Source organism: Taudactylus pleione, unplaced genomic scaffold (genome assembly GCF_031769625.1).
Source record: "Taudactylus pleione unplaced genomic scaffold, aTauple2 ptg000842l, whole genome shotgun sequence".
In the NCBI taxonomy this organism is placed as follows: domain Eukaryota; kingdom Metazoa; phylum Chordata; class Amphibia; order Anura; family Myobatrachidae; genus Taudactylus; species Taudactylus pleione.
Window position 1 is genome coordinate 3,903,499 of NW_028285244.1, and position 24,881 is coordinate 3,928,379.

General features: G+C 46.7%; 1 protein-coding gene across 3 annotated transcripts in view; it reads right to left on the minus strand.

The window, feature by feature from the left end:
- The window catches only part of IFT88 (intraflagellar transport 88), an 88,326-nt gene that overhangs the window by 21,472 nt on the left and 41,973 nt on the right, over positions 1-24,881 (minus strand). For all 3 annotated transcript variants that reach the window (XM_088458591.1, XM_088458592.1, XM_088458593.1), the window contains exons 13-20: positions 24,611-24,681; positions 23,582-23,668; positions 15,575-15,674; positions 14,185-14,271; positions 11,852-12,038; positions 11,328-11,436; positions 8,836-8,986; positions 1,136-1,251 (exon numbers count right to left, since the gene is read on the minus strand). In XM_088458591.1, coding sequence (XP_088314717.1) covers positions 1,136-1,251; positions 8,836-8,986; positions 11,328-11,436; positions 11,852-12,038; positions 14,185-14,271; positions 15,575-15,674; positions 23,582-23,668; positions 24,611-24,681 — 908 coding nt within the window. The remainder of the gene's footprint in view (positions 1-1,135; positions 1,252-8,835; positions 8,987-11,327; positions 11,437-11,851; positions 12,039-14,184; positions 14,272-15,574; positions 15,675-23,581; positions 23,669-24,610; positions 24,682-24,881) is intronic.

A 24,881-nucleotide genomic window follows, 5' to 3' on the forward strand; every position in this document is an offset into this window, starting at 1 on the left:
AAGGAGCAGGCTTATAGTACCTCAATAGAGGGAGTAAAGGAGGAGGCTTATAGTACCACAATAGAGGGAGTAAAGGAGGAGGCTTATAGTACCACAATAGAGGGAGTAAAGGAGCAGGCTTATAGTACCACAATAGAGGGAGTAAAGGAGCAGGCTTATAGTACCACAAGAGAGGGAGTAAAGGAGGAGGCTTATAGTACCACAAGAGAGGGAGTAAAGGAGCAGGCTTATAGTACCACAATGGAGGGAGTAAAGGAGCAGGCTTATAGTACCACAATGGAGGGAGTAAAGGAGCAGGCTTATAGTACCACAATGGAGGGAGTAAAGGAGCAGGCTTATAGTACCACAATGGAGGGAGTAAAGGAGCAGGCTTATAGTACCACAAGAGAGGGAATAAAGGAGCAGGCTTATAGTACCACAAGAGAGGGAGTAAAGGAGCAGGCTTATAGTACCACAAGAGAGGGAGTAAAGGAGCAGGCTTATAGTACCACAAGAGAGGGAATAAAGGAGCAGGCTTATAGTACCACAAGAGAGGGAGTAAAGGAGCAGGCTTATAGTACCACAAGAGAGGGAGTAAAGGAGCAGGCTTATAGTACCACAAGAGAGGGAGTAAAGGAGCAGGCTTATAGTACCACAAGAGAGGGAGTAAAGGAGCAGGCTTATAGTACCACAAGAGAGGGAGTAAAGGAGCAGGCTTATAGTACCACAAGAGAGGGAGTAAAGGAGCAGGCTTATAGTACCACAAGAGAGGGAGTAAAGGAGCAGGCTTATAGTACCACAAGAGAGGGAGTAAAGGAGCAGGCTTATAGTACCACAAGAGAGGGAGTAAAGGAGCAGGCTTATAGTACCACAAGAGAGGGAGTAAAGGAGCAGGCTTATAGTACCACAAGAGAGGGAGTAAAGGAGCAGGCTTATAGTACCACAAGAGAGGGAGTAAAGGAGGAGGAGGCTTATAGTACCACAAGAGAGGGAGTAAAGGAGGAGGCTTATAGTACCATAAAAGAGGGGAGTAAATTAGCAGGATTATAGTACCACAAGAGAGGGAGTAAGAAGTTGCTTCCAGCATTATCCTGAAGCATTTTTTATATTTACATCAACTATGCATTGTTAAATTCTGTAACTTTACTTTACTTACTGAATAAGAGCAGCTCTCTCAAAGTACCGAATGGCTTTTTCGCAAAACTGTGTGTCAATGTAGTAGGCTCCCAGCCATTCAATGACTTCAATGTTTGAGGGGAAATAGCGATAGGACTGGCAAAATATGAGAGAAAAAACATTTCAGTAATAAACAGCAGCTTTTTCTGCATTTCTGGCAAATCTGAACCATGTAAATATTTAAGTCTGTGACTGCCAGCAATTAGTCACATATGAATGGAGCCAATGTATGCAAGACGTAGGCAAGCTCAGGGAGAGGGAACTTTACCAGCTGTGTCACGGTTTGGTAAGATAGAGACATGTAGAGATTCACAGTTGTCAAGCTTTGGAACTACTACTGCTAGAATGTCATGGTTTTATGCTGAATTGCTGAGATGCTGCATATGTGGCTTAGTTGCTGGAAATGAACAATGTAATGTATTACAGCAAAAACTTACACTTTTTCTTTTTAAATGTTATATTTAAAGAGCTCATTTTTTCCTCACTTAACAAATGGCATATATGGAATTCTATAGGTCAGCTCATACTAATTGTACTCAGTTAAAAAAAAAAAAGTGAGAAAATGCCACAAAGGTATATGAGAGCAAGTCATGGGGCTGGGATATGGGGTGGAATGGAGGAGATAGGGAACGGACAGGGGGCCTGATTCAGCAAGAATCGCAATTGCTAATTCGCACGCAATCTGCTGATTGTTGCGTTCTGTGCATGCATCGCAGTGCGCGTACTCGAACTAGCTATTGCCATCGGGACTGCGATCACAGAGGTTACGCAAACCTCGCAGGGTGATTGACCGGAAGCACCGTTTGTCGGTGATGACGGGGGGGGGGGGTGGTCGGGGAAACGCAGGCCTGCCAGTGCGTTTGCATGCCGTTTCAGGGGCGTGCATAAATTAGCCACCGCGATGCCTCATAGCATGTGTGGAAGTGAGCAATTTCTGAGTAAGGTCAGGGCTTGTGCAAGTGTGCATGCGGCTGCGATGGTACTCTATTGTACCGATGGTTTTGCTATTCTGCTACATATTACGGATGTGTGTAAGGTAAAGTGGGCGTCATATTATGCCGAGCTTGCATTGCTATCGCAGTGGATTAGCACGCTATCGCAGTTTAACTGCGTGCGTAAGCAGTATTGCAATTCATAGTAAATTAGGCCCTGAGATAAGGAGGAAAGGAGGAGAGAAGGAACGGACAGAGAGATCAGGTGGGAAGGAGGATATATGGAACAGACAGAAAGATAAGGTGGGTTGGAGGAGAGAGGGAAGCGACAGAGATAAGGTGGGAAGGAGGATATAGGGAATGGACAGAGATAAGGTAGGATGGAGGAGAGAGGGAAGGGACAGAGATAAGGTGGTATGAAGGAGATACAGAGGTGTCCTTTTACATCTTTGCTGCAGTCATGCTAAAAAGCCCCTCTCTGCGCGCCAGGGCCCATGAGACACTGCTAGCAACGTCTACGAAGTCCATATTGTTGACCTTGGGGTATAGCTGGATCTGGATCCACGGGCACCACACAGTTAAAGCTTTAGCTCCTAGGATGCACTGGGTCCATCCTCCTCTATACCCCGCCCCCGAGCCACAGGCATCTCAGTTGGTAAGTAGCCAAGGCCGGAGGAGGAAAAAACAGAGAGAAGGAAGACTGGAACACACAAGAACCACACTCACAGAAAGGGAGACGGAAAACCGATGACCAGTCACATAGCCCATATGAAGCCAGGTGTGTCAGGGCTGGCGCCCTGTGGACCCTATGGACTTCGTAGAAACAGAGATAACAAAGGTAAGTTCTTACCATATCTCTTGTTTTCTACTTCAGGTTCCATAGGGGGTCCACAGGGTTGACCTTGGGGATGTCCGAAAGCAGTTCAACTAAGGGCGGGGACGCTCCTCTGCTGAAAGGAGAATCCGATGCCCGAAGATGCATCCTGAGAAGCGAAGGTGTCAAACGCATAGAACCTTAGAAAAGTCTGGATGGAAGACCACGCCGCAGCCAGCAGCCCACGAGGGACCCACAGACAGAGTAGAATGAGCATTAATAGAGGCCGGAAGAGGCAAACCCTCCTGTGCATAAGCCTCACAAATAACCAAATGAAGCCAACGGGCTAAAGATTGTTTGTTAGCAGGCCAACCTCTCTTGTGAAAACCAAAGAGGACGAACAAGGAATCCGACTTCCGGATGGAATTAGTACGGTCCATATAAACTTTGAGAGCACGGACCACATCCAAGGAAGCCTCACCAGCCGAGAGATCAGGTGACTGAAATGCCGGAACAACAATTTCCTGATTAATGTGGAACTTAGAAACCACCTTAGGAAGAAAACCCGGGGGAGTGCCAAGCACCGCCCTGTCCTGGTGAAAAAATCAGAAAAGGAGAACGACAGGAAAGTGCCCACAATTCTGACACCGTCCTGGCAGAAGCAATAACCAAGAGAAAAACTGTTTTAACCATCAACCACTTGAGTTCCACTGACTCAAGAGGTTCAAATGGAGGACCCTGTAGATGGCCGAGATGGCCGGTAGGTGACACTCCGCCAAAGACAGGATCGCGACACCTAAGACATCGCTGCTCGTATGGGAGTCCCCCCTTGATGGTTGATGTACGCCACCGTGGTGACATTGTCGGATTGAATTTGCACGGCTCTTCCTTGAAGAAAGTGACCGGACAACTGGAAGGCCCTGTACACGGCCCGAAGTTCCAGAACGTTGATGGGAAGAACCGCTTCTTCCGCCATCCAACGGCCCTGAAGCGAAAGTGGACCCATCACTGCACCCCAACCCCGGAGACTGGCATCTGTTGTGAGCAGAACCCAGTCCGGGATCCAAAAGGGGCGACCCTTGTTGAGATGTTGCGTCTGAAGCCACCAAGCAAGCGACAGGCGCATCTCCGGAGACAACACCAGCATCTGAGTCCTGATCCGGTGTGGTAACCCGTTCCACTTGGATAGAATCAGCCCCTGCAGGGGCCTGGAATGAAACTGGGCATTCTCCACCATGTCGAATGCCGACACCAATCGATCCCAGAACCCTCATTGCCGTGTGAACCGACACCTGGGAACACTTCACACAACTGCTCACTCGTAGTTGTAAGGAGGAAATCTTTTCTGGAGTCAGAAAGATCCGTTGCTGACGAGAGTCCAGAAGGGCTCCCAAATGAACCATCCTTTGTGACGGAATCAGGGAGGACTTTTTCCAGTTTATCAGCCACCCGTGCGCTTGCAGACAAGCGATCGTCAGGTGCAGATGTTGTAGAAGTACCTCCGGGGGAGCGTGCCAGCAATAGGAGGTCATCCAGATATGGCAGAAGCCATATACCCTGGCTGCGCAGATGGGCAGCAATGACAGCCATAATTTTGGTGAACACCCTTGGAGCCGTGGAAAAGCCAAAAGGGCAGAGCCTGAAATTGGAAGTGAAGCTGGCGTATAGCAAACCTCAGATACCGCTGGTGTGAAGGTGCTATAGGAACATGGAGGTAGGCGTCCTGGACATACAGGGAGACCATATAATTCCCCGGTTCCATAGTCAGAATGATGGAACGCAAAGTTTCCATCCTGAATTTGGGCACTCTGAGGAACTTGTTCAGCGACTTCAGGTTGAGGATAGGCCGATGAGACCCACTGGGTTTCAGAATCAGAAACAGAGAAGAGTAATTACCCGTCCCGCGTTGAGAAAGCGGAACGCGAACAATGATCCCTGTTTTCAGCAAGGATTCTATGGCTCCCTGAATCTGCAAGGCCTTGGTCTTGTCCTGAGAAAGACTCGTGCAGAAGAACTGTTGGGGGGGTCTGTGACGAAAGGAAAGGGTGTAGCACTTCTCATACCCAAGCATCCGTGGTGGTATTGCACCAGCACTGGGCGAATTGAAGAAGTCGGCCTCCCACTCTGGGATCTCCCAGAGAGAGGCCTGTCCCATCAGGCTGAAGGTTTATCCTCTGGCTTGGAAGGAGGGCGTCTAGTGCTCCAGGCCTGCTTCTTTGGTTTAGGAGCAGCCTTGGTTGACGACTGCCTTGGGAAGGTCTGACCCTTGGACTTACCCCGAGTACGAAAGGACCAAAAAGCCGAGGTCCTAGCCTTAGAAGGCGCAGCTGCTGATGGTAGAAACGCAGACTTACACTTTGCCAGGGTATCAACAATTTTGTCCAGGTCAGGGCCGAACAAAATCTCCCCATTAAAGGGTAAGGCCTCTAGGCCCTTCTTGGAATCTGCATCCGCTCTCCAAGAACGGAGCCACAAAGACCAGCGAGCAGAGACTGCTGCCGCCAAAACTCTTCAAGTCAGAAGACTGGCATACAAAGACGTTTCTCCAATATAGCGGCATCTCTCATCTGTCTTACTAAAGCTCTCTGAACCTCCGGAGCTTCTTCAGGAAAAGTATCTTTGAGGACATTGGCCCAGCTCTCAATGGCTTTAGCCACCCAAGAGATGGCCATTGACGGACGGGCACCGCCCCTGAGAGAGAATAAATGGATTTTAAACATGTCTCCACCTTCCTGTCTGTGGGATATTTTAGGGATGAAATGGAAGGTATAGGCAAGGTCGCACTCTTGATTGAATGAGTAACATGAGAATCCACTGCAGGCGGGGTTTCCCTCTTTTTGCAATGACTTGCAGGAAACTGATAACTAGACGCTAAACGTCTCTGCGGCTGGAACCTCTTACTAGGCGACTGCCAGGCCTCTGCCATATGATCAGACAGCTGGTCAGATAGAGGAAAAGCAGCCGAAGTCACTTTTGCCTGCTTAAAATTTGGATTTTGGACTTGGGGGCCGGTGCGTCATCCTCTATATCTAGAATTGACCACACTGCTCTCACCAATGCCAGCACATTAATGGAAGATTTTGTTTCCACTCCTTGGACTTGGGAATCCAAGTCCTCAGGCAATTCCCCCTCATCCGAGGACACATCTGAGTCTGATAGCTGCGCAGACTGAGATGACATAATAGGGCGTGTAGACGCCTTCTGAGGCTTGTCACTCCGTAACATAGTTTGAAAAGCGGAAGATGAGGCCGCCAAACTCTGGGCCGAACTGGATAACACATCCACCCATGTTGGTTGACCCATCTGCGGGAGACCCTGGAAGGGAATGACGGACTGCTGCGCCACCGGAGTACACTGAATATACATAGGTAACCCCGTATATGGATTAACAGTCTGAGGCCCAGGGGGGCACTGCAATAATTGCGGTATACCCTGAGAAGGGGGGATGGCTGTCTGGGGTAACCCCCTATGGAGGAGAGCAGTCGGGACAGCCAGACGATCCGCGATGGAAGCCAGCACCTGAGAAAACGCCGCCCAAGAAGGATCCTGTCCCGAATTTGGGGGGTTAGAGGGACCAGGTATCTGACGGCACCTCACACACAGCCCATCCTGTGATAAATCCTCCCTATTTACCCCTGCAGCGCAGCGACTGCAGGAGAGCAGAGTGGGATCCGCAGAGCGTTCAACTTCCTCATTAGACATGATATATATCTGTATATATATTTTATCAACACGACAGGAAAAACTCTTGGTGTACCCACAAGCATGCAGCACATAAGCCCACAGATATGGCACCGTGTAGCACACAACTGTATGTGACCGACCTCACAAATGCATGAATTTATATAAGTGAGATCCAAGAAAAGCCCTTCCCACACACAACTGCCAGGGCTGTAGGAGAAGAAAAGGGATAGGTATAGACTGACAGTAAACAGAAATAAAGCACAGACAATCAGCACTAGCAAAAGTCACATACAATGCAGAAGGTTAATACTCACTGCACCTTTACCACTACATTCAACCTACCCAGATTTAGGAGAGAGGTACACAGGGGGGACCGGTCCACGTGCTGCCAAAAAGATCTGCGATGTGCCAGAGAAGATGGCCGCCGGAGAACTCACTGGAGTTGTGGCTGTAGGAAGAAGCAGCTCAGCGTCGCCAGATCCAAGCGGAAAGGTGTGCTGAGCTGAGTGGAGGAGCCGCTAAACAGGGAAGGCTGGCTACCCTGGCTGGACATTAATCCCTGGGATGCCGGTTCTCGCTTACCGCCATATTTCCCTGTTGGTCTAGTGGACGTGCGGGCCATGTATCTGAAGAGGGGAGCACGCCGCCACCGCCTTTGGTCTGTCCCCAGAAACTGGAGGCTGAGGACTGCAGACTGTACACGCGGGTCACCGGTAGCGGCGACCCTCGCATCTTACCTGATCCCCGTCGATTCGGCCACAGTCAAGCACCTCCTGTGTAAACGGTAACCCGACTCTGGCCGGGCACCAACTCAAACTGAGGTGCCTGTGGCTCGGGGGCGGGGTATAGAGGAGGATGGATCCAGTGCATCCTAGGAGCTAAAGCTTTAACTGTGTGGTGCCCGTGGAACCAGATCCAGCTATACCCCAAGGTCAACCCTGTGGACCCCCTATGGAACCTGAAGTAAAAATAGAAGTGTCACATATCAAATTAATCAGCAGTCTCCTGGTGTGTCCAAATTACATTGAGACTTAGACACATTTTCATCAAAAAAGACACCAGATGCTACCCCAGAGTAGCACAAGACCTGGCGGCTCACTCACACCAGGCAAGTCGCGCTGCGTGGCGTATTGATGCTAAATGTATGAGGACACATCTGTAGGAATGGAAAGAGAGATAAAGTGGGAATGAGGAGAGATAAAACGGACAGAGAGTTAAGGTGGGATGGAGATGAGAGGGAATAGACCGAGATAAGGTGGATAGGAGGAGATGGGAAATGGAGAGAGAGATCAAGTGGGTTGGAGGAGAGCAGGAAGGGACAGAGTTCAGGTGCAAAGGAGTATATAGGGAATAGACAGAGAAAGAGGGAAGGAGGAGAGAGGGAATGGACAGAGATAAGGTGGGATGAAGGAGATGGGGAACAGACAGAGAGAAGGTGGGAAGGAGGAGAGAGGAAATGGTCAAGGAGATTAGGTGTGATGGAAGAGAGATGGTGTGAAAATTAGAGGCGAGATGGAGGAGAGAGGAAATGGGCAGGGAAATGAGGTGGGATGCGTGAGAAAAGGATTGAGAAGAGAAAAGGTGGGATGGAGGAGAAAGGGAATGGGTAGGTACTGTACAGTAGGTGAGGTGGGATAAAGGAGAGAGGAAGTAGGTACAGTAGATGAGTTGGGATGGAGGAGAGAGGGAATGGGCAGGGCGATGAGGTGGGATGGAGGAAAGAGGTAATAGGCAGGGTTATGAGGTGGGATGGAGGAAAGAGGTAATAGGCAGGGTGATGAGGTGGGATGGAGGAGAGAGGCAATAGGCAGGGTGATGAGGTGGGATGGAGGAGAGTGTGATTGGGCAAGGTAATGAGGTGGGATGGAGGAAATAGTGAATGGGCAGGATGATGAGGTGGGATGGAGAAGAGAGTGAATGAGCAGGATGATGAGGTGGGATGGAGAAGAGAGTGAATGGGCAGGATGATGAGGTGGGATGGAGAAGAGAGTGAACGGGCAGGGTGATGAGGTGGGATGGAGGAGAAAGGGAACGGGCAGGATGGAGGAGATAGTGTGTGGGCATGGAGAAGTGGTGAAATGGAGGAAATGTTGAACGGCCATCTATTGCAGATTTGTATCACCAGCTGATAAACCTCATTATCCGACTAATTTAGTCTCTAAATAATACAATGAATTGTGAGAAGAGCCTTAATGCGCTCCACTGGAAGCCTTTCCTTCTTTCAGTAAAAGTAGATATAATAATAACTACCTCGCTGTAGTACTGGAAAGCTTGTGACTTGTCGCCCTCTGTATCATACAACTCTCCAAGTTTAGCCAGGGCATGTGAATCTGTAGGAACGATGCTTATAAGCTGCATGAGCCATTCAATTGCCTGGTTAGGATCCTCAAGCATTTCATAGCTAATTAAACTTGGTTAAGGGAAAGTATACAAATATGAGCTGATAATATGAGATACTAAGAGATTTGGACTGGATATTAGCCCAATGTCAAGCAAATTTGTGACAGCCTGACATCAGAGCAATGCTCATTTCTGGGCTAGCTTCAGCTACACATCGTTGAAAGTCAGTATGATCTAAAGTCAATTTACATGCAATGTTACTATGACTTTTACAACCAAATCTTCACCATCAATACATTAGCATCCAACCCCTAATTATTTGTCAATTACAATAAATCACAAGAATTTGTTAATTTGTTTTGGCACATAACCCATTTACCAGGAATCATAAGGTTACAAGCACATGCCTATTCTTTTAATACCATTCAAAATTGGCATTAAACAAAGATAACCACTGCAGAAATATATATATATGAAGCACAAGAGTCGAAGAGATGAAGCAAAAGAGCAGTGGTGTAACTAAGGAAGGGGGTCGAGTAGGGCATGTGCCCTGGGCACCGTTGGACCAGCGGCAAAAGGGGGTGCCGCCGGCCGTGGTCCAGAACAGTGGTTTCAAGTCAGTGTAGTGCGGACCGCACTGCACTACACAGTAACAAACACATTGCCGCCGGCGCTAGGTAGTACACTCGTACTACCCAGCGGCGGTGTGTATGTTTTAGCAGCCAATGAGAGTTAGACAGACTCCCATTGGCTGCTGCCCCATGGCCGGAGCCAGGCTGGAGCTCACTTGTGAGCTCTGCCTTCCAGCTCCCGCAGTGGGTGATGGGAGAGACGTCATGACGTCTCTCCCATAGTGCCGAGTGGGAGGACAGAGGAGCGGACAGCAGCGGGCGCAGGATCAGGGATTCAGGTAAGTGTTGTATTTTTGGTCTTTTTTTCTGTGTCTGTTCTATATATAAGGGGCAGTGTATAGGGGGGACTACTACTGAGGGCACTGTATAAGGGGAACTGCTACTGGGGGCGCTGTATAAGGGGCACTGTATAGGCAAGACCAATACTGGGGGCACTGCATAGGGGGGGGACAACTACTGGGGGCCCTGTATAAGGGGCACTGCATAGGGGGACCACTACTGGGGGCACTGCATATAGGAGGGGACTACTACGGGAGGGGGCACTGGATAGAGGGGACCACTACGAGGGGCACTGCATAAGGGCCACTGCATAGAGGGGGGCATTACTGGGGGCACTGCATAGGGGCAACCACTACTGGGGGCACTGCATAGGGGGGGGCACTACTGGGGGCACTGTATAAGGAGCACTGCACAGGGGGGGAAACCACTACTGGGGGCAATGCATAGGGGGGATCACTACTGGGGGTACTGTATAAAAAGCACTATTGGGGGCACCACTACTGGTGGCCCTGTATAAGGGGCACTGCATAGGGGAAACCACTACTGGGGGCACTGTATAAGGGGCACTGCATAGGGGAAACCACTACTGGGGGCACTGTATAAGGGGCACTGCATAAAGGGCACTACTGGGGGCACTGTAGAAGACTGCACTACTGGGGGCACTGTAGAAGAGGCACTACTACAGTGGGCACTGCATATGGGCCACTACTACAGTGGGCATTGCAAGAGGGGCACTACTACTGGGGGCATTAAGGTGCATATGGAATCGAAAGGAATGTTCCCAGAATGACGAGAAACGGTGGTGTGTCATGTTGACATGCCCTCATTTTTCAGTGGCCATGCCCCTTGTGGCATGTGGTCACACCCACTTTTTTAATGTATGCACATACTGGGGGGGTTCCATTTTTTAACTTGCCCTGGACTCCAAATACCCTAGTTACGACACTGCATAAGAGTCAGAGAGGTGAAGCATAAGAGTCAGAGAGGTGAAGCATAAGAGTCAGAGAGGTGAAGCTTAAGAGTTAGAGAGGTGAAGAATAAAGTCGGCCATAAACGGTGTGATTTGCACCTTAGGATGATCAGACGGCAGACATATCGGGCGGTTCCCACACACGGTGCGATTGGGTGGCTGACCGCCCGATATGGCAGCACCCCCTCCCCCACCCGCATGTGATCGTACATCGCAACCCCAGATGAACTGGACCTGCAGTAAGATCTGGTGGTGCGATGTACGACACCGCAGGTGCGCGCACTATTCGATATAATGCCCATACACGGTACGATATAGCAGCTATATCGTACCAATCCATCAGATCGGCTGCTTTATCGCACCGTGTATGGGCACCTTAAGTAAGAGTCAGAGAGGTGAAAGTAGACATCGCAGTTGGGTGCAGAGTTCTGCTAGGTGTGATAAGGCCATATCTCTGTATACACTCACTAGAAACCGGTCCGACACAATAAATCACCAGTCTCTTACTGTACAAAGGATACATGTCTGCTATCTGACTGAGAACCTGGGCACTATTCCTGAGGATTGCATGGAGTTTAAGGAAAAAATCCAGAGCCTCCTCCAGGCGATTTAATTTCTTGTAGGTCAGGCCTAGGAAAGATATATATTTCATTACAGAGTTATGCATGCAATGCAATCCAGTCTCACAGGTCACAGCTCAATACAGATAGCAAGAGAGACTTTCTCAGTGTTCATAGGATTATAGCTCAGGGGAACTACAAGTGCCAGCATACTCTGCCATGCCATTGGAGGTTGACAGGCTGAGGATGGATAAAGTCGGCCTATACTAATGGCAGTGTAACACTGCATGGAAGTTCACTTTAGACCACACTGATTTCCAAACAATTTATACAGTTTAATGGTACACAATATGACTGACAGAACATGTTGGTACTTGTAGTTCCACAAATTATTGGCAAACATAGGTAGCTAATTATGTTCCAACACAAATAAATAAAAGTAGATAGGCTTTAGACCAGATGATAGGCCAAAGCGGCCTCCTCACCAATGTTATACAGGGCCTCTGTGCAGGACGAATCGTTCCGCAAAGCTTCTCTGTAATATTCAGCTGCTCTTTCATAGTCTCCGCTTACAAAAACAGCATTGCCTTTATTGGTTAGTGCTGACGGATTGTAGCGGTCAGCGGACACGGCTAAATCCGCGTACAGGTCGGCCTGGGTGTGCTCGTTTTCCTGCAGGAAATGAAGGCAGAGCCAGCGGATTACAGAGGACATATAACAATTCAGTGCTCAAAGGGAAAACTAACAAACCAGGGAGGAGGCAGAAATATGAAGACAATAATAGTGAACAGTCATTTCTATCATTGACATTTGCAGGAGATATAGTATATCATGTTTTACACAATGTAGAATATGAATCTTTTGGTATACTGTAGACAAAGGTGGGATCCTGTGTTGCTTGCGTTCTTTTATGTAAGAAGAAAAATGTATCTCTTACGACATATTTAATTATGTATTTAAGCGTTTTAAATCTATGTATTTGGCATAATAGAAATTGATGGTCTTTAACTGCATCCCAGTGAACTTTCATAAGGATGAACATCTGAAGCCGATGATTAGCAACCATCGATGTTCCCGATTCGATGGAAGTACTTTTTCCATTGAATTATGGGTATTGGATGTTTGCCAACTATCAGATGCACTGTTCTGATGTCCATCCAATGGCTAGCTGCTTCTGTGCAGCTGCGGACACCCAGAAGTAGTGTCCTCTGCTCAGCTAATGTGCACATGCATAAAGCTCTGCATGTTTCTGAGCGCACACGCGTACACACACACACACACATCCTAGATGTAATTAAGGTAAAATAAAGCAACACTCAAGTGAGGATTAGTTCACTTATGCGCCAAACCCTATGTAGGGTCTTGGGCTGCTGCTGACCACCCTTGGGGCAGTGATGAAAGTGTTCCCCCAATGTAGTCTTCTGAGTGAGAAGGAAATCAGACTGCAACAAAACTGACTGACATTAATATTTTAGCATAACAATTGTGTCTGATTGTGTCACAATTGGGACATATGCAGAAGCATGGTCCGATGGTGCGTCTTCGCACACACATCAGCGGATTCGCACCGCAGCCGCCAGTGGGCGTCTCGATAGGACGCTCATCAGCCGCAGCATTAGCATAAAGATACTGTAGCGGCTGCGACAAAAGTCTAAACTAAACTGATTATCTCCACAATTTAAGACAATGTTAATAACAAACGTGCAGAACACTCTGGGGGAGATCTGCAGAACACTCTGGGGGAGATCTACTAAACCTGATAAGGTACCAACCAATCAGTTCCTAACTGTCAGTTTACTGGCTGTTTGAAAAATGACAGTTAGGAGCTGATTGGTTGGTACCTATCACTCTCCAAGACTTAGAGCTATATTCAATTAGAGGCAAAGTTTTCGCCTGTCCGACTTTTCGCCTCATTCGCCTGTTTCAGAGGCAAATTTATTCTGTGCTCGTCCCCGCTTTTCGCCTAATTCAATTGCAAAACAGGCGAAGACGGAAATAGGTGAATGCGGAACAGGCGAAAAGTACTGAAAGAATTGGGGAAATCGGTCTGTACCCCAGAAAATAATGCACTAACATAGGGAATCAATATAGATGTGTACTAATAGCCCTAATAAAACTATTTTGGGTACTTAAGTTGTGTAAATTGCTTGCTATTAGCGTCTTTGGGAACGTGGTGAAGAATGGCATAAAGCTGTATTTTTTGGTGACAATAAGTAATCCAGTCAAATTTGGGGTGCTTGAAAATGGGTGCTGGCATATTTTTATATCTCTAAAGTTAACTTTTAAAAACGTGAAAGATCCACCTGCGGCATGCACCTGTAATCCCACAAACACCTGACCCATACTTACAGCCCCCCAAGAAGCCTATTTCGATACTTTTAATGTTTATCCCCCCACTTTTTAAATTTTCACCCCAAAAATGACATGTCTTTTTTGGGGTGTTCTTAGGTTTTTGTATCTGTTTTTTTGTAGATTTGTCCTTTGGGGGGCTGTCCCAAGGGGTTATATGTCAGTGAACGACGTTGTTCACAGACATATTGCTGGTACACACTGGCTGACGGGCACACACTGTATTGGCCAATCAATTGAATATATCTGCCAGTGTGTACCAGGTTAGACTGTTTCCCATATGTGCCACAAATCCGTTATCCTGAATGGAAACTCGGTCACAAAATTCTCCTATAAATCTCAGCAACATTATGCACAGTACGGTGAGTCCAGGTACAATGGGTACAGGTGCGTGACTTACAGAGGCTGCCGTGCTGCTATAGTGGGTTACCATGATCGGGTATATAAATGGCTGGCATAACACACTTACCAGGAAGAAGAGGAATGACAGGTTGGTCGCTGCAGCACTTTTTACTCTGCTGTCCTTTTTCTCAAACATTTTCAAGGTCTCTACAGCCTAAAGAGAAAGAAATGGGCGCGTAGGTCCCATCATATAAACATCATATAAACATCTACATGTAGTATTGGTTGCTATGGGTAACTTCTTCACTTGTGGACTCTTTAGAAGGCTTGTTACACCTTTCCCATTGTTAGTGAACTCCTGGGAAATGGAAAACACCAGCTCTCCTTATTATACACACACAGGTTACCTCAATCCAACCCTGTCCTAAATCCCCTCCCCCCCTCCCCCTCGGCTCAAGCCAGCACCCCCACCCCCCCCAAATTTTTTATTGAATTTACATCTAGGTGAAATCCAAAATCAAGACACCAGCCTGGTTTTGGCAAAACTAAAGCACCAGTATGGTTTGGGAAACAAAAACCTGCTCATCTCTACTGCTAATCTATATGCTATGGATGGGAAAGAGCTGTACGTACCACGTCATACTTACAGGGTGTACAAAGATAAAAGAAACACAGTATTGTTATAGGAAAAAATAAAGGTGTAAAAATACCACAGTACATTTTATATCATCTAAAAAAAACTAGTTGAGTACCTTAACATTTGTATGAGGACGTTGCTATTTGCACATCAGAGTGGGCTAAAATCACATATATATTAAGTGTAATAGCAAAATGCCTGTGTGTCTCATAATAATGTGACCTGAATAAAAGGCCTATAATTTTGTGCATTTATATTGTTAAATAAATCCACAATAACTGGTGATATTCTTCTAATTTACATGACAACGGTATGTATTTAGACTGATAGAAATAAACCAGGTGACCCAGAGAAAAGCCACACAAGAGAACATCCTGGTATTATAACACAGTGTTACTTTTATTGTGTGTTTTTATGTTAAGTATGTGTTATGCAATATTTACATAAGAATACAATACTAGTGCACCTAAACTGTCCGACTCCTGTTCTCCATAATATATGTTCCAGTCATTTTCTTTATTCAAAACTGGTTACTGGGATAACATGTACAGTACATAACCTGTGGCTCAGGACCCAAAGCGTGGGAAGCCATGTCATCTCGTGTGGATACTCTCAATTCTCTCTTTATAGGAATATTCTGTACTATCAACTGATGACAATATTAAATCATGATTAAAGCTATGTTATGTAAAAGGTGCCAATTTCCAATTCATTCCATGTTTTATAGCAATCTACACAATTGTACAGAACAATGGAACAGATAATTTCGGTTTGGGAGATATATGAACAGCGTAGGCTCAGCTTATTACCTGGAGATGTATAGTAAAGGTTTATCGTTATAAATATATAGGAAAAGGAGGCAGCAGCAAGCATCGTATACCTGTGTAAAGTTCTTCTGCCTCAGGTAGGTGATTGCTTTGTTGATCTCTAAATCATTTGCCAATTCCACATAGGGCGATGTCTTGACAACTTCCACACACCTACAAGACCAAACGAGACACCGTTCTAGACTTGCGCATCAAACAAAAGCAATATACTGTTATTAGATGATTACATATATCTACATCAGGGAGAATAGGAGAAAGTCTAAACAACAATAGTATAAAAGTCTGTAATAAGCTACATGAAGATACATAGGACATACGGTACCTACTAGCATCACGCACAGACCTCACACGATGCCAAGACCATGACGTGTGTAAAGTATAACTATCCAAATCTATAGCAGGTAAATATAACCCTCACATACTTTATGCGCTTTCATACAGTGTCACTCTTATATTCTGGGGAAAACATTATAATAATGATGAAGGAAGATTAGCTTTTCTTAAAAAAGTGTTATGAGGCATACACACAAGACGATAAAAGTGAACGATAACAAAATCGTTCAACGATATATCGTTCATATCATCCAGTGTGTAAGCACCAAACAACCAATGATGCGCACTCCCATGGGTCGTTAACGATGTGTGTTGTCGTGCAAACATACAGGCCAATCTGACGATATCATCGGAAAGTGCCTGTTCAGGGATGTGGCATGGTGACATCGATGAACAAAATCATTCAGTGTGTACACCTAATATCTTTCACCAATATCGCTCATACAGCACCGCCTAGTGTGTATGAGCCTTTACAGTTTATTTCAGTTTCAAAGACACAATAAGAACAAGGTAAATAGCAGAAATGTGCAATACAAACATACATTATGTGAGATACTAGCTGGGATACAGGTGTTGCCCAGTTTGAGGACTGGACCCTGAAGTAAAACCGCAACCTTCATTTGTTTACATTGTCCTCGCCTATAACCTGGATAACTATGCAAATTAGGAGTAAATGACGGTGCAGGCAGGCGTAATACAAATTAGGAGTAAATGACGGTGCAGGCAGGCGTAATACAAATTAGGAGTAAATGACAGTGCAGCAGGCGTAATACAAATTAGGAGTAAATGAAGGTGCAGGCAGGCGTAATGAAAATTAGGAGTAAATGACGGTGCAGGCAGGCGTAATGAAAATTAGGAGTAAATGACGGTGCAGGCAGGCGTAATACAAATTAGGAGTAAATGACGGTGCAGGCAGGCGTAATGCAAATTAGGAGTAAATGACGGTGCAGACAGGCGTAATACAAATTAGGAGTAAATGACGGTGCAGGCAGGCGTAATGCAAATTAGGAGTAAATGACGGTGCAGGCAGGCGTAATGCAAATTAGGAGTAAATGACAGTGCAGGTAGGCGTAGCGTACCCGCTAGGCTGTTTTAGCGGGACGCCGCGCCCTGCCCCATTTCTAAAGGGCAGAAAGTACCCTGCCCTCCGGCGCCGCGCCCTGCTGAAACAGCTTGCAGGTTCTGTCCCCTCCCCACGGGTGCGGAAAACAGCGGGGCAGCGGTCATCCAGTAAATGGATGTCGGAAGCATGCGCCCGGCATCTATTCACAGTGACCGCAGTGCTTGGGGGCTGCCCGGCATGTCCATAAGTGCCGGACACGCCCCAAGAGTGCCGAAAAAGGGGAAGAGTCATAAAGACACATCCCCTTTTCATTGGCCACACCCTTTTTGGGTGCAGGCCCGCCATCAGCGCACGTAGAAGTGCCCTTTCTTTAGGTCTGGCGCCCTGCCTGGCGCTGGACCTAGAGTGGGAATGTAGTTATGAGACCGGCAGCCATGCCCGACAGTGTCATCCCGGCAAGGGTAGCTAACACTTTTGAGCGAGTTCCCGCTGCCGTAAACCGCGCCAGCTGGCACTTTACGGCAGCGTGATCTCTCTGAACCCCAGGTACTTGTAAAAAGAGTCAGAAAGACCCCTGCCCAGCGTGCCACATGTAAAGGGAGCAGTTTATCTCCTTCCCTCACACGTTTCAAACTAAACGAAGCCATTTCGGATTCACCATGATCTCATAGAGACCTGCTGCATGGAACCCTGATCAGTCACAGGAGCAAAATCCAGGCTTCCTGTAATAGATGCCTCTACGCTGCAGGACTACAGGGGTGCCTTTAGTAGAGCGAGTGGGGCTGGTGCTTTTAGTAGAGAGAGTGGGGCTGGTGCAGAGTTCAGTGCAACTAATCCGTAATTATACCCATACTGCGTGCATGGAACTAAGGGCCTGATTCAGAGCTGAACGCTCTGACCAGAGCGCTCGCTCTGAATCAGGGCCCTCCTATCTTTTTTTGGAGCGTCCTCATGGACGCTCGCATAGCTGTGGGTGACCACCCACAGCTATAGCGAGCGTCCATGATGATGGTCGCGATGGTCTTGACCATCGGGCTTGCGACGGAGACCCTGCGGTAGGGTCTCGCTGCCGCAAGCCCTGGAGTGATTTTGGCTCTATCAGAGCCAAATTTACTCCCACTGACATCACTAGTGATGTCAGTGGGGCCGGCTTGAGACGGTAGGCGTTCCCATGGGAACGCCTCCGTCTGGCAGGCACGCCCACCAAAGGGGGCGTGCTGTCAATCAACATCGACAGCACGCCCCCTTTGGTGCGAAACCCGGAGCGATGGTGAGCCCGTCGCTCGCCGGGTCTCGCGCATGCGCACGACGGAGCTCCCTCCGTCGTGTGCATGCGCAGTGGGGAACATTCACCCACTTGCGAGCGTACTGCCGCTCGCGAGCGGGTCTGAATGACCCCCTAAATGCATGAATTCACCTGTATACTGAATTGCACACATCTCTGCAATGAGACTACTCCGATCCCTACACTTGGTTTCATACCAGTAATAATCTGTAAGTACTTGCACCAGCCCTATCCCTGGTGCAAGAGATTCATCTGAAAAAGGAGACTTATGTCTTACCTGGTTTAAGTCCTTTTCTTCGAACCGCCATAGGGGACACAGGGACTACACTGGGCATAGGCTGGCAGATTGAGTCTGGACACCAAGCAGTTAAATTCTTCACTCTAGCAGTCCAGGCTCCTCCTGCCCTATACACCACCCCAGCAGGCCAGTCAAGTTAGCAAGCCCAAGACAGGAGCGGGAAAAACGAGAAGGAAGACCGGCACATACACAGAAACAAACACACCCGAAGAGACAGGGGAACCAGAAAACGAGGCTGGGGCCACAATCTCCTGATTTTGATGAAATCTGGAAACTACCTTCGGAAAGGACCTCTGGAGAGCATGCTAAGAGCAAGAGTTCATCCCAAGTATGGGAGTAGTCTGATCTCATGCCATAATGCCATGAGGGTAGTGCCTGAAATTGGATATGTAGGATAGCAAACCGGAGATACCGCTGATGGAAGGGTGCTATATGTAGGTAAGCGTCCTGAATGTCCAGAGACACACTATAAAATAAACTAAAGCTTGCCTGCATAAAGCAGCCCCACTGTTCCAACGGTGATCCAGCTCCTGCCGGACACCAAGACAAACTGATTGCCTCAGGCTGTGGGCGAGGTATGGGGAGAGGGTGGGGGAAGGACCGGAGCATCCTGGGATAGCAAAAGTTTTAACTGTTGGTGTCCGGTCCTCCTATCCACCACCTACACTTCCCATTGTCTCCCTGTGGACCCTATGGACCCTGAAGAAGCAAAACCATGAGGCTACTTCAGCAGCCCCACTGTAACGGTGCCCGCTCCTGCAGCACCAAACTTAGACTGGCCTGCTGGGGGCGGGGTATAGGGGAGGAGGAGCCTGGGCTGCTAAAGTGTTTAGAATTTAACTGTTTAGTGCCCAGACTCCATCTGCCAGCCTATACCCGGCGTAGTCCTTGTGTCCCTTATGGAGGGTGAAGACGAAACGGGCCTTATTTAATAATAAACCACAACTCTACAAAGCTGATCCCATTACCACACAGGTACGCCCCTTCGCCATCAAGTTGAGATGCAACTTAATAACGTATTGCCCATAGTGTATGCTTGCCTACAGAGCTTATATAATGTGAAAACACACAAAACAGACTTGGGTTCCACTCTGCATAATCCCCAGAGTTAAGATAACAAAAAATAAGGTTTCCTGCTATGCTAAAGACAAATCAAACTAATGCTCTGAAACTTGCAGGAGGCACTGAGGCATGACGGCTGCTGGGGTAATTAAGGCTCCTTACTTCTGTACAACATTGGGCAACTGTTAATCATAGCAGTCAAACCGAATTCCAAACCATGTAGCCAGCAGTTTATTTTGGCTAGCATAGCAGTCTGAAGGCTACAGATGTCCACAGGAGCTGTGCTGGCTACCATGAATTTGTAGAGTGCTGGAATATGTGAGGTCTACTAATTAAATTGACCAAATTGAATGTGGTCAGAGCTAGGCGCACTGGTTTTATTAGACAGGGCCAGGAACAGTAGAGGAAGGGACACAGCAGACCTGGTATCAGTGGTGGCTGGAGAAACAATAGCGAAATGGGCAAAAAGCACACAAGACCACATCCATCTGCTGCTGATACCACACTGCCAGAATCACTAGTGTCAGCCCTTAGGCTGCATGGGGGGGGGGGGGGGACAAAAGTGGGTGGTCCTCGTGCACAAATTACAATTGAAAAGTGCAGATGCTCTTCCTAAGTAACCAGGGTGCAGAGGTGTATAGGTGATAAGTAGCGCACACACAAAATTCACAAAAGTGAATGCCCATCACACAGCAACCTCTGTACTTACAGCAGGGTTATCACCCCAAAGCGGCTGACTTCAGGTTGGTGAGGGGCGGGCTGCTTGTTTTTGGTGAAGGGAAAAAAAAAAAATGTTTGTTTCACCGTACTGATGAAAGCGTGCTAGGGCTCCTCACTGTCACACTGACGTGATGGCGAATAGGATAGAAAAAGTACCAACATGGTCAATATATATTAAGGACGGGGGTATAACCATAAGGAGTCTAATACTTCATGGTAAATTCTCCTTTTTTCCTTTAGTCCTTCTATTCTGAAGTCTTTTTACTTCCCATCTATTGCGGTTATCTGGCTTCTGTTCTTCTGCATCTTTCTGCCCTGGTGCACAAGGAGACTCTTCCATGTGATCCTCTTCAGTATGTGCTATCCTGGTGCAGAGGGGAGGGTCTGTTTTACTTATTGTTGGGGGCTCGTTTGAAAATTCCACATTTTGTTTTCTTTTTTTCCCCATCATTGAATTTGTGTGATGCAGACAGAGGACAAGGTGTTTGGTGGATTACACTGAAGTAGAACAAATATATTGGGGTGTAAACTAGCTGCAGGTCTCCAGTTTTTGTGTAACTGCAATTCCTTACAAACACATCCAGGTGCTTTTAGACCCATAGCAACAGAAGGGTCACAGGTTACTGCTGAAGCCCAGCCTTTCCCCATTAACATGGGGACCCTTGGGAGAGCATTCGTGGTTCTACTCAATGTCTGACACCATGTGTACAGAGTCTCTGGCTCTACATGGGGGGACATTTGTTTGCTTTATACTGCTCCAGTGGGTGTCACCTTTGTACAACCAACCTCTGCATTTAAAAGTAGTTGTAGACTGAAGGGCTGATTTCTGCATTTCCAACCTATGGGGGTGCTGGGCTGTGATAAATGGCACTAACAGAAATACTGCCCGTACGAGAGAAGGGCAATATAGTTATTAGTTGCGACGTGGACAAAGCCTTTGACAGGGTCTCCTGGGCACATTTAAATAGAATTTTTCCCATCAGAACTTCGGCTCATAATTTATCCATATCTTTAACACTATATATCACACACCGAGAGCTTTTCTAACTGTCAATAATCTAAATACTAAACCCTTTACACTTTTTCGCGGTACGAGACAGGGCTGCCCACTCTCGCCGTTGCTATTTGATTTGGCACTGGACCCCCTCATCAGATCATTTTTCAATGAAACTAGATGGAAAGGTATTCAACTAGCGCAAATGGAAATCAAATATTCTGCATTTGCAGATAATCTATTGCTATACTTTGCGGACCCACACTTATCAATACCATATTTGATGGGTCTATTTGACTCTTTTGAATTGATATCCGGATTTAAAATTAATTGCACAAAAACTGTAGCTTTGGCCTTTTTTCCGGAGGCTAAATTAGGCTGGGGAGATCAATTCCCTTTCAAATGGGCTACCGAGGATCGCATCACTTACTTGGGTATCAAGATACCATTACACCCCACCAAACTATATGATACCAATTTCTCTCCCCTTTTATCGCGGACTATATCGGATTTTAATAAATGGTCACATCTTCCTTTGTCCTACCTGGGAAGATGTCACTTATACAAAATGATCTGTTTTCCTAGATTTCTCTATGTTTTACAAATGCTCCCAATAATACCATCCAAATCAGACCTAGTAATTTTAAACAGAGCTCTGACAAAATTTATATGGGCCGGTAAACGCCCGAGAATATCGTTATTTAAATTGCAGCAAAAACGGGACCTGGAAGGTATTAATCTGCCATGTCTCCGCACCTATGTTTTGGCGGCAAACTATAGAGTAGCACTTGATTGGATAGGAGGCTCTGATGTTTATACGAAGCGACATATAGAATAGGCCTTTTACCACTGTGGGGTAACCCAAATTTTATTCCAAATGTAATCTCATCAATCTTTAAGGTGTGGCACGCGGCAGGACTATGCTATGTTTATCAGTTCCTAAATATTGATGATCTCTCCCCTATTTCTCGCTCACAGCTACAAGATAAATTTCCTCTTCTTCCAATACCACTATTTCCCTTCTTACAAGCCATGAGTTATGCTCAAAAAGTCACAAGGCTTAAAGTTAGATCAACTTTGCTCCATAGACAGAATGTTGTTTTTTAAGCCTAAAGACCCCCTTTCCACCTCATCCATTTATGCACATTCACGTTCTACTCTAAATGTAGAAACTGGTTTGACAGGATTATTAACATGGAAGTTAGACTTTCCTGACCTTTCCGTGACAGGTATTCTAGAGGCCTATATAAAACGTAATAAAATTTTGTCCTCATCTTCCTACACCGAAATGCACCAGAAAATTTTACACAGAGCATACTTCACCCCAAAATTAAAATTTATTATTGGAGACGCAGTAAATTCCAACTGCTAGAAATGTGGTGCTCAGGAAGCAGATATTATACATTGTTTTTGGTGTTGCCCTCAGGTTCGGGTGTTCCGGAGGTTCCTTCAGGATTATATTGTTAACTGTTTGAAGATTAGGTTTAAAATAACTAAAGAATAGTTCTTTTGGGGAATTTACTCCATTGGGAGTAGTGACGGTCTGACTAAGGGCAACCGCATTTTACTTACTAAAGCAGCTGCTAAAAAGGTAATTTTATCACAATGGATCTCAACTGATCCACTTCCCGTAAATCTATTCTATACTAAACTTTCTTTTTTATTTTATATGGATTGGACAGAAGTTTCTTTACATAAAGAAAAACAGACAGAAATCTTTTTTGAAACATGGCTCCCCTATATTCATACAGTTTCGGATATATTAAAAGAAGCATTAAGACGGTGCTTTGGTTCAACAGAATGGTATCAATTGGAAGTTCTGGGTTCAGGAATACCTCTCTAAATGATGCGGTTGGCCTTATGACCAAATTTCATATATGGGACTCATTTGTTTACACCCCCCCTCCCCCCCTTTTCGCTGTATATCTTATTGATATTTATTTGTTTGCATGTTATTGGATATTTTGTATCTAAAATTTGTATCTGACATTGTATTTTATTTTGTTCTCTTTGTCAATCTGTCAATAAAAATTGTTTGAAAAAAAAGAAATACTGCCCGTTTCCTTTACCCTACAGTGCAGTTGCCTACCATATACTTTAATGCTATGTACGCACACACCTTAACAACACCTCCCTGCATGCCAACATTAGGTAGATCAATACAACTATTCAAATGTTGTCATCATCTGAAACCTTAACTATACACCTAAAATGTACCTAAAGGAGCTGGGTCTGAGGTTAATAGGGCAGTCTGACCAAGGTATATACACAAACATCTGTGAAATCCAAACACAAATATTTTTACCAGTCATAGCCGACATCAAAAGAGGTTTCGATAACTGGTGCTATCAGCTTTGCTGCTGTCATGATGTATTTTTCAGCCAGGGCTTTCCTAGTAAAGATGAGGATAAAATGATTGTGAGTTAGGGATACACTCATCAGCTTATTTATAGGAACAAACGTCAATAAGAGAAGCAATTCTGATTTCCCAAATAATTTACAAAGAAATGTATTATTTTGGACAAAACAGAATAAGTCTCATTTATGGTGCTGCTCTGTGTTCCAAAATTTGAGGCGGCCCCCGTACAGCGGGATCGGTATGATTTACCGCCGGACGCATGCCCGGCGGTTCTAAAGCAGACGCTGGAAGACCGCCGGTTCTAATCCCGACAGGTAAGTATTTTCCTATTGACTAACCTTGCCCCCCCTCCCCCTAATCCTCCCTTAGAGGTGCCTAACCCCCCCCCATCCTCCCCAAAGTGCCTAAACCTAACCCCCCCTGTAAGTGCCTAAACCTAAACCCCCCTTCCCCGCAGCCTAAATCCAAGACTCCTGGGGGGGGGGGTGCCTAACCCTAACCTCCCCCGGGGGTGCCTAATCCTAACCCCCCCTTCCCCTAGCCTAACCCTAACGGTGAGCTGCCTAACCCTAAGTACCCCCCGGGGATGCCTAACCCTAACCTCCCTCGGGGGTGCCTAATCCTAACCCCCACTTCCCCTAGCCTAACCCTAACGGGGAGCTGCCTAAGCCTAAGTACCCCCCGGGAGCCCCTAACCTAACCCTCCCACCCGTGGCTGTACGCGCCCGGCTTACCTTCGATCGGGATGCCGGGGCGTCGGGCTCTCAGCGCAGGTAAAATGACAGGCGCCGGAATTTCGACGCCTGTCATTAGACCCTTGCCGGGATTAGACCGTCGGGATGCCGACGGTCGGCATTTAGACCGTCGGCATCCCGAATGCATACCCATACAGCATAGGGAAACACCAGAGCTGGAGAATTCCTGAATTCATGAAGGGAATGCTGTAAATGAAACAAGTCCATGGCCTTTAGTTACCTCTCACGTTCCATTTGATGAAGACTGTCATTTTTAATAGCTTCCATCACTAAGTTTGTGTGAGGATCATCCTAAAGAATAAAGGAAACACAAATATAAAATACTGTTGCAGCACCTCACAAACCCATTCAGATACCGTACAGAGCAATGGGTGTTTCCTGGAACATTAGTGGGGTGATTCTGAACCGGACGCAGTAAACGCAACGGGCGCAAGTGTCCAATGTTTTCCCTCTGTGCATGCGTCTGAGACGGGGATGCAGACCGAACTCGT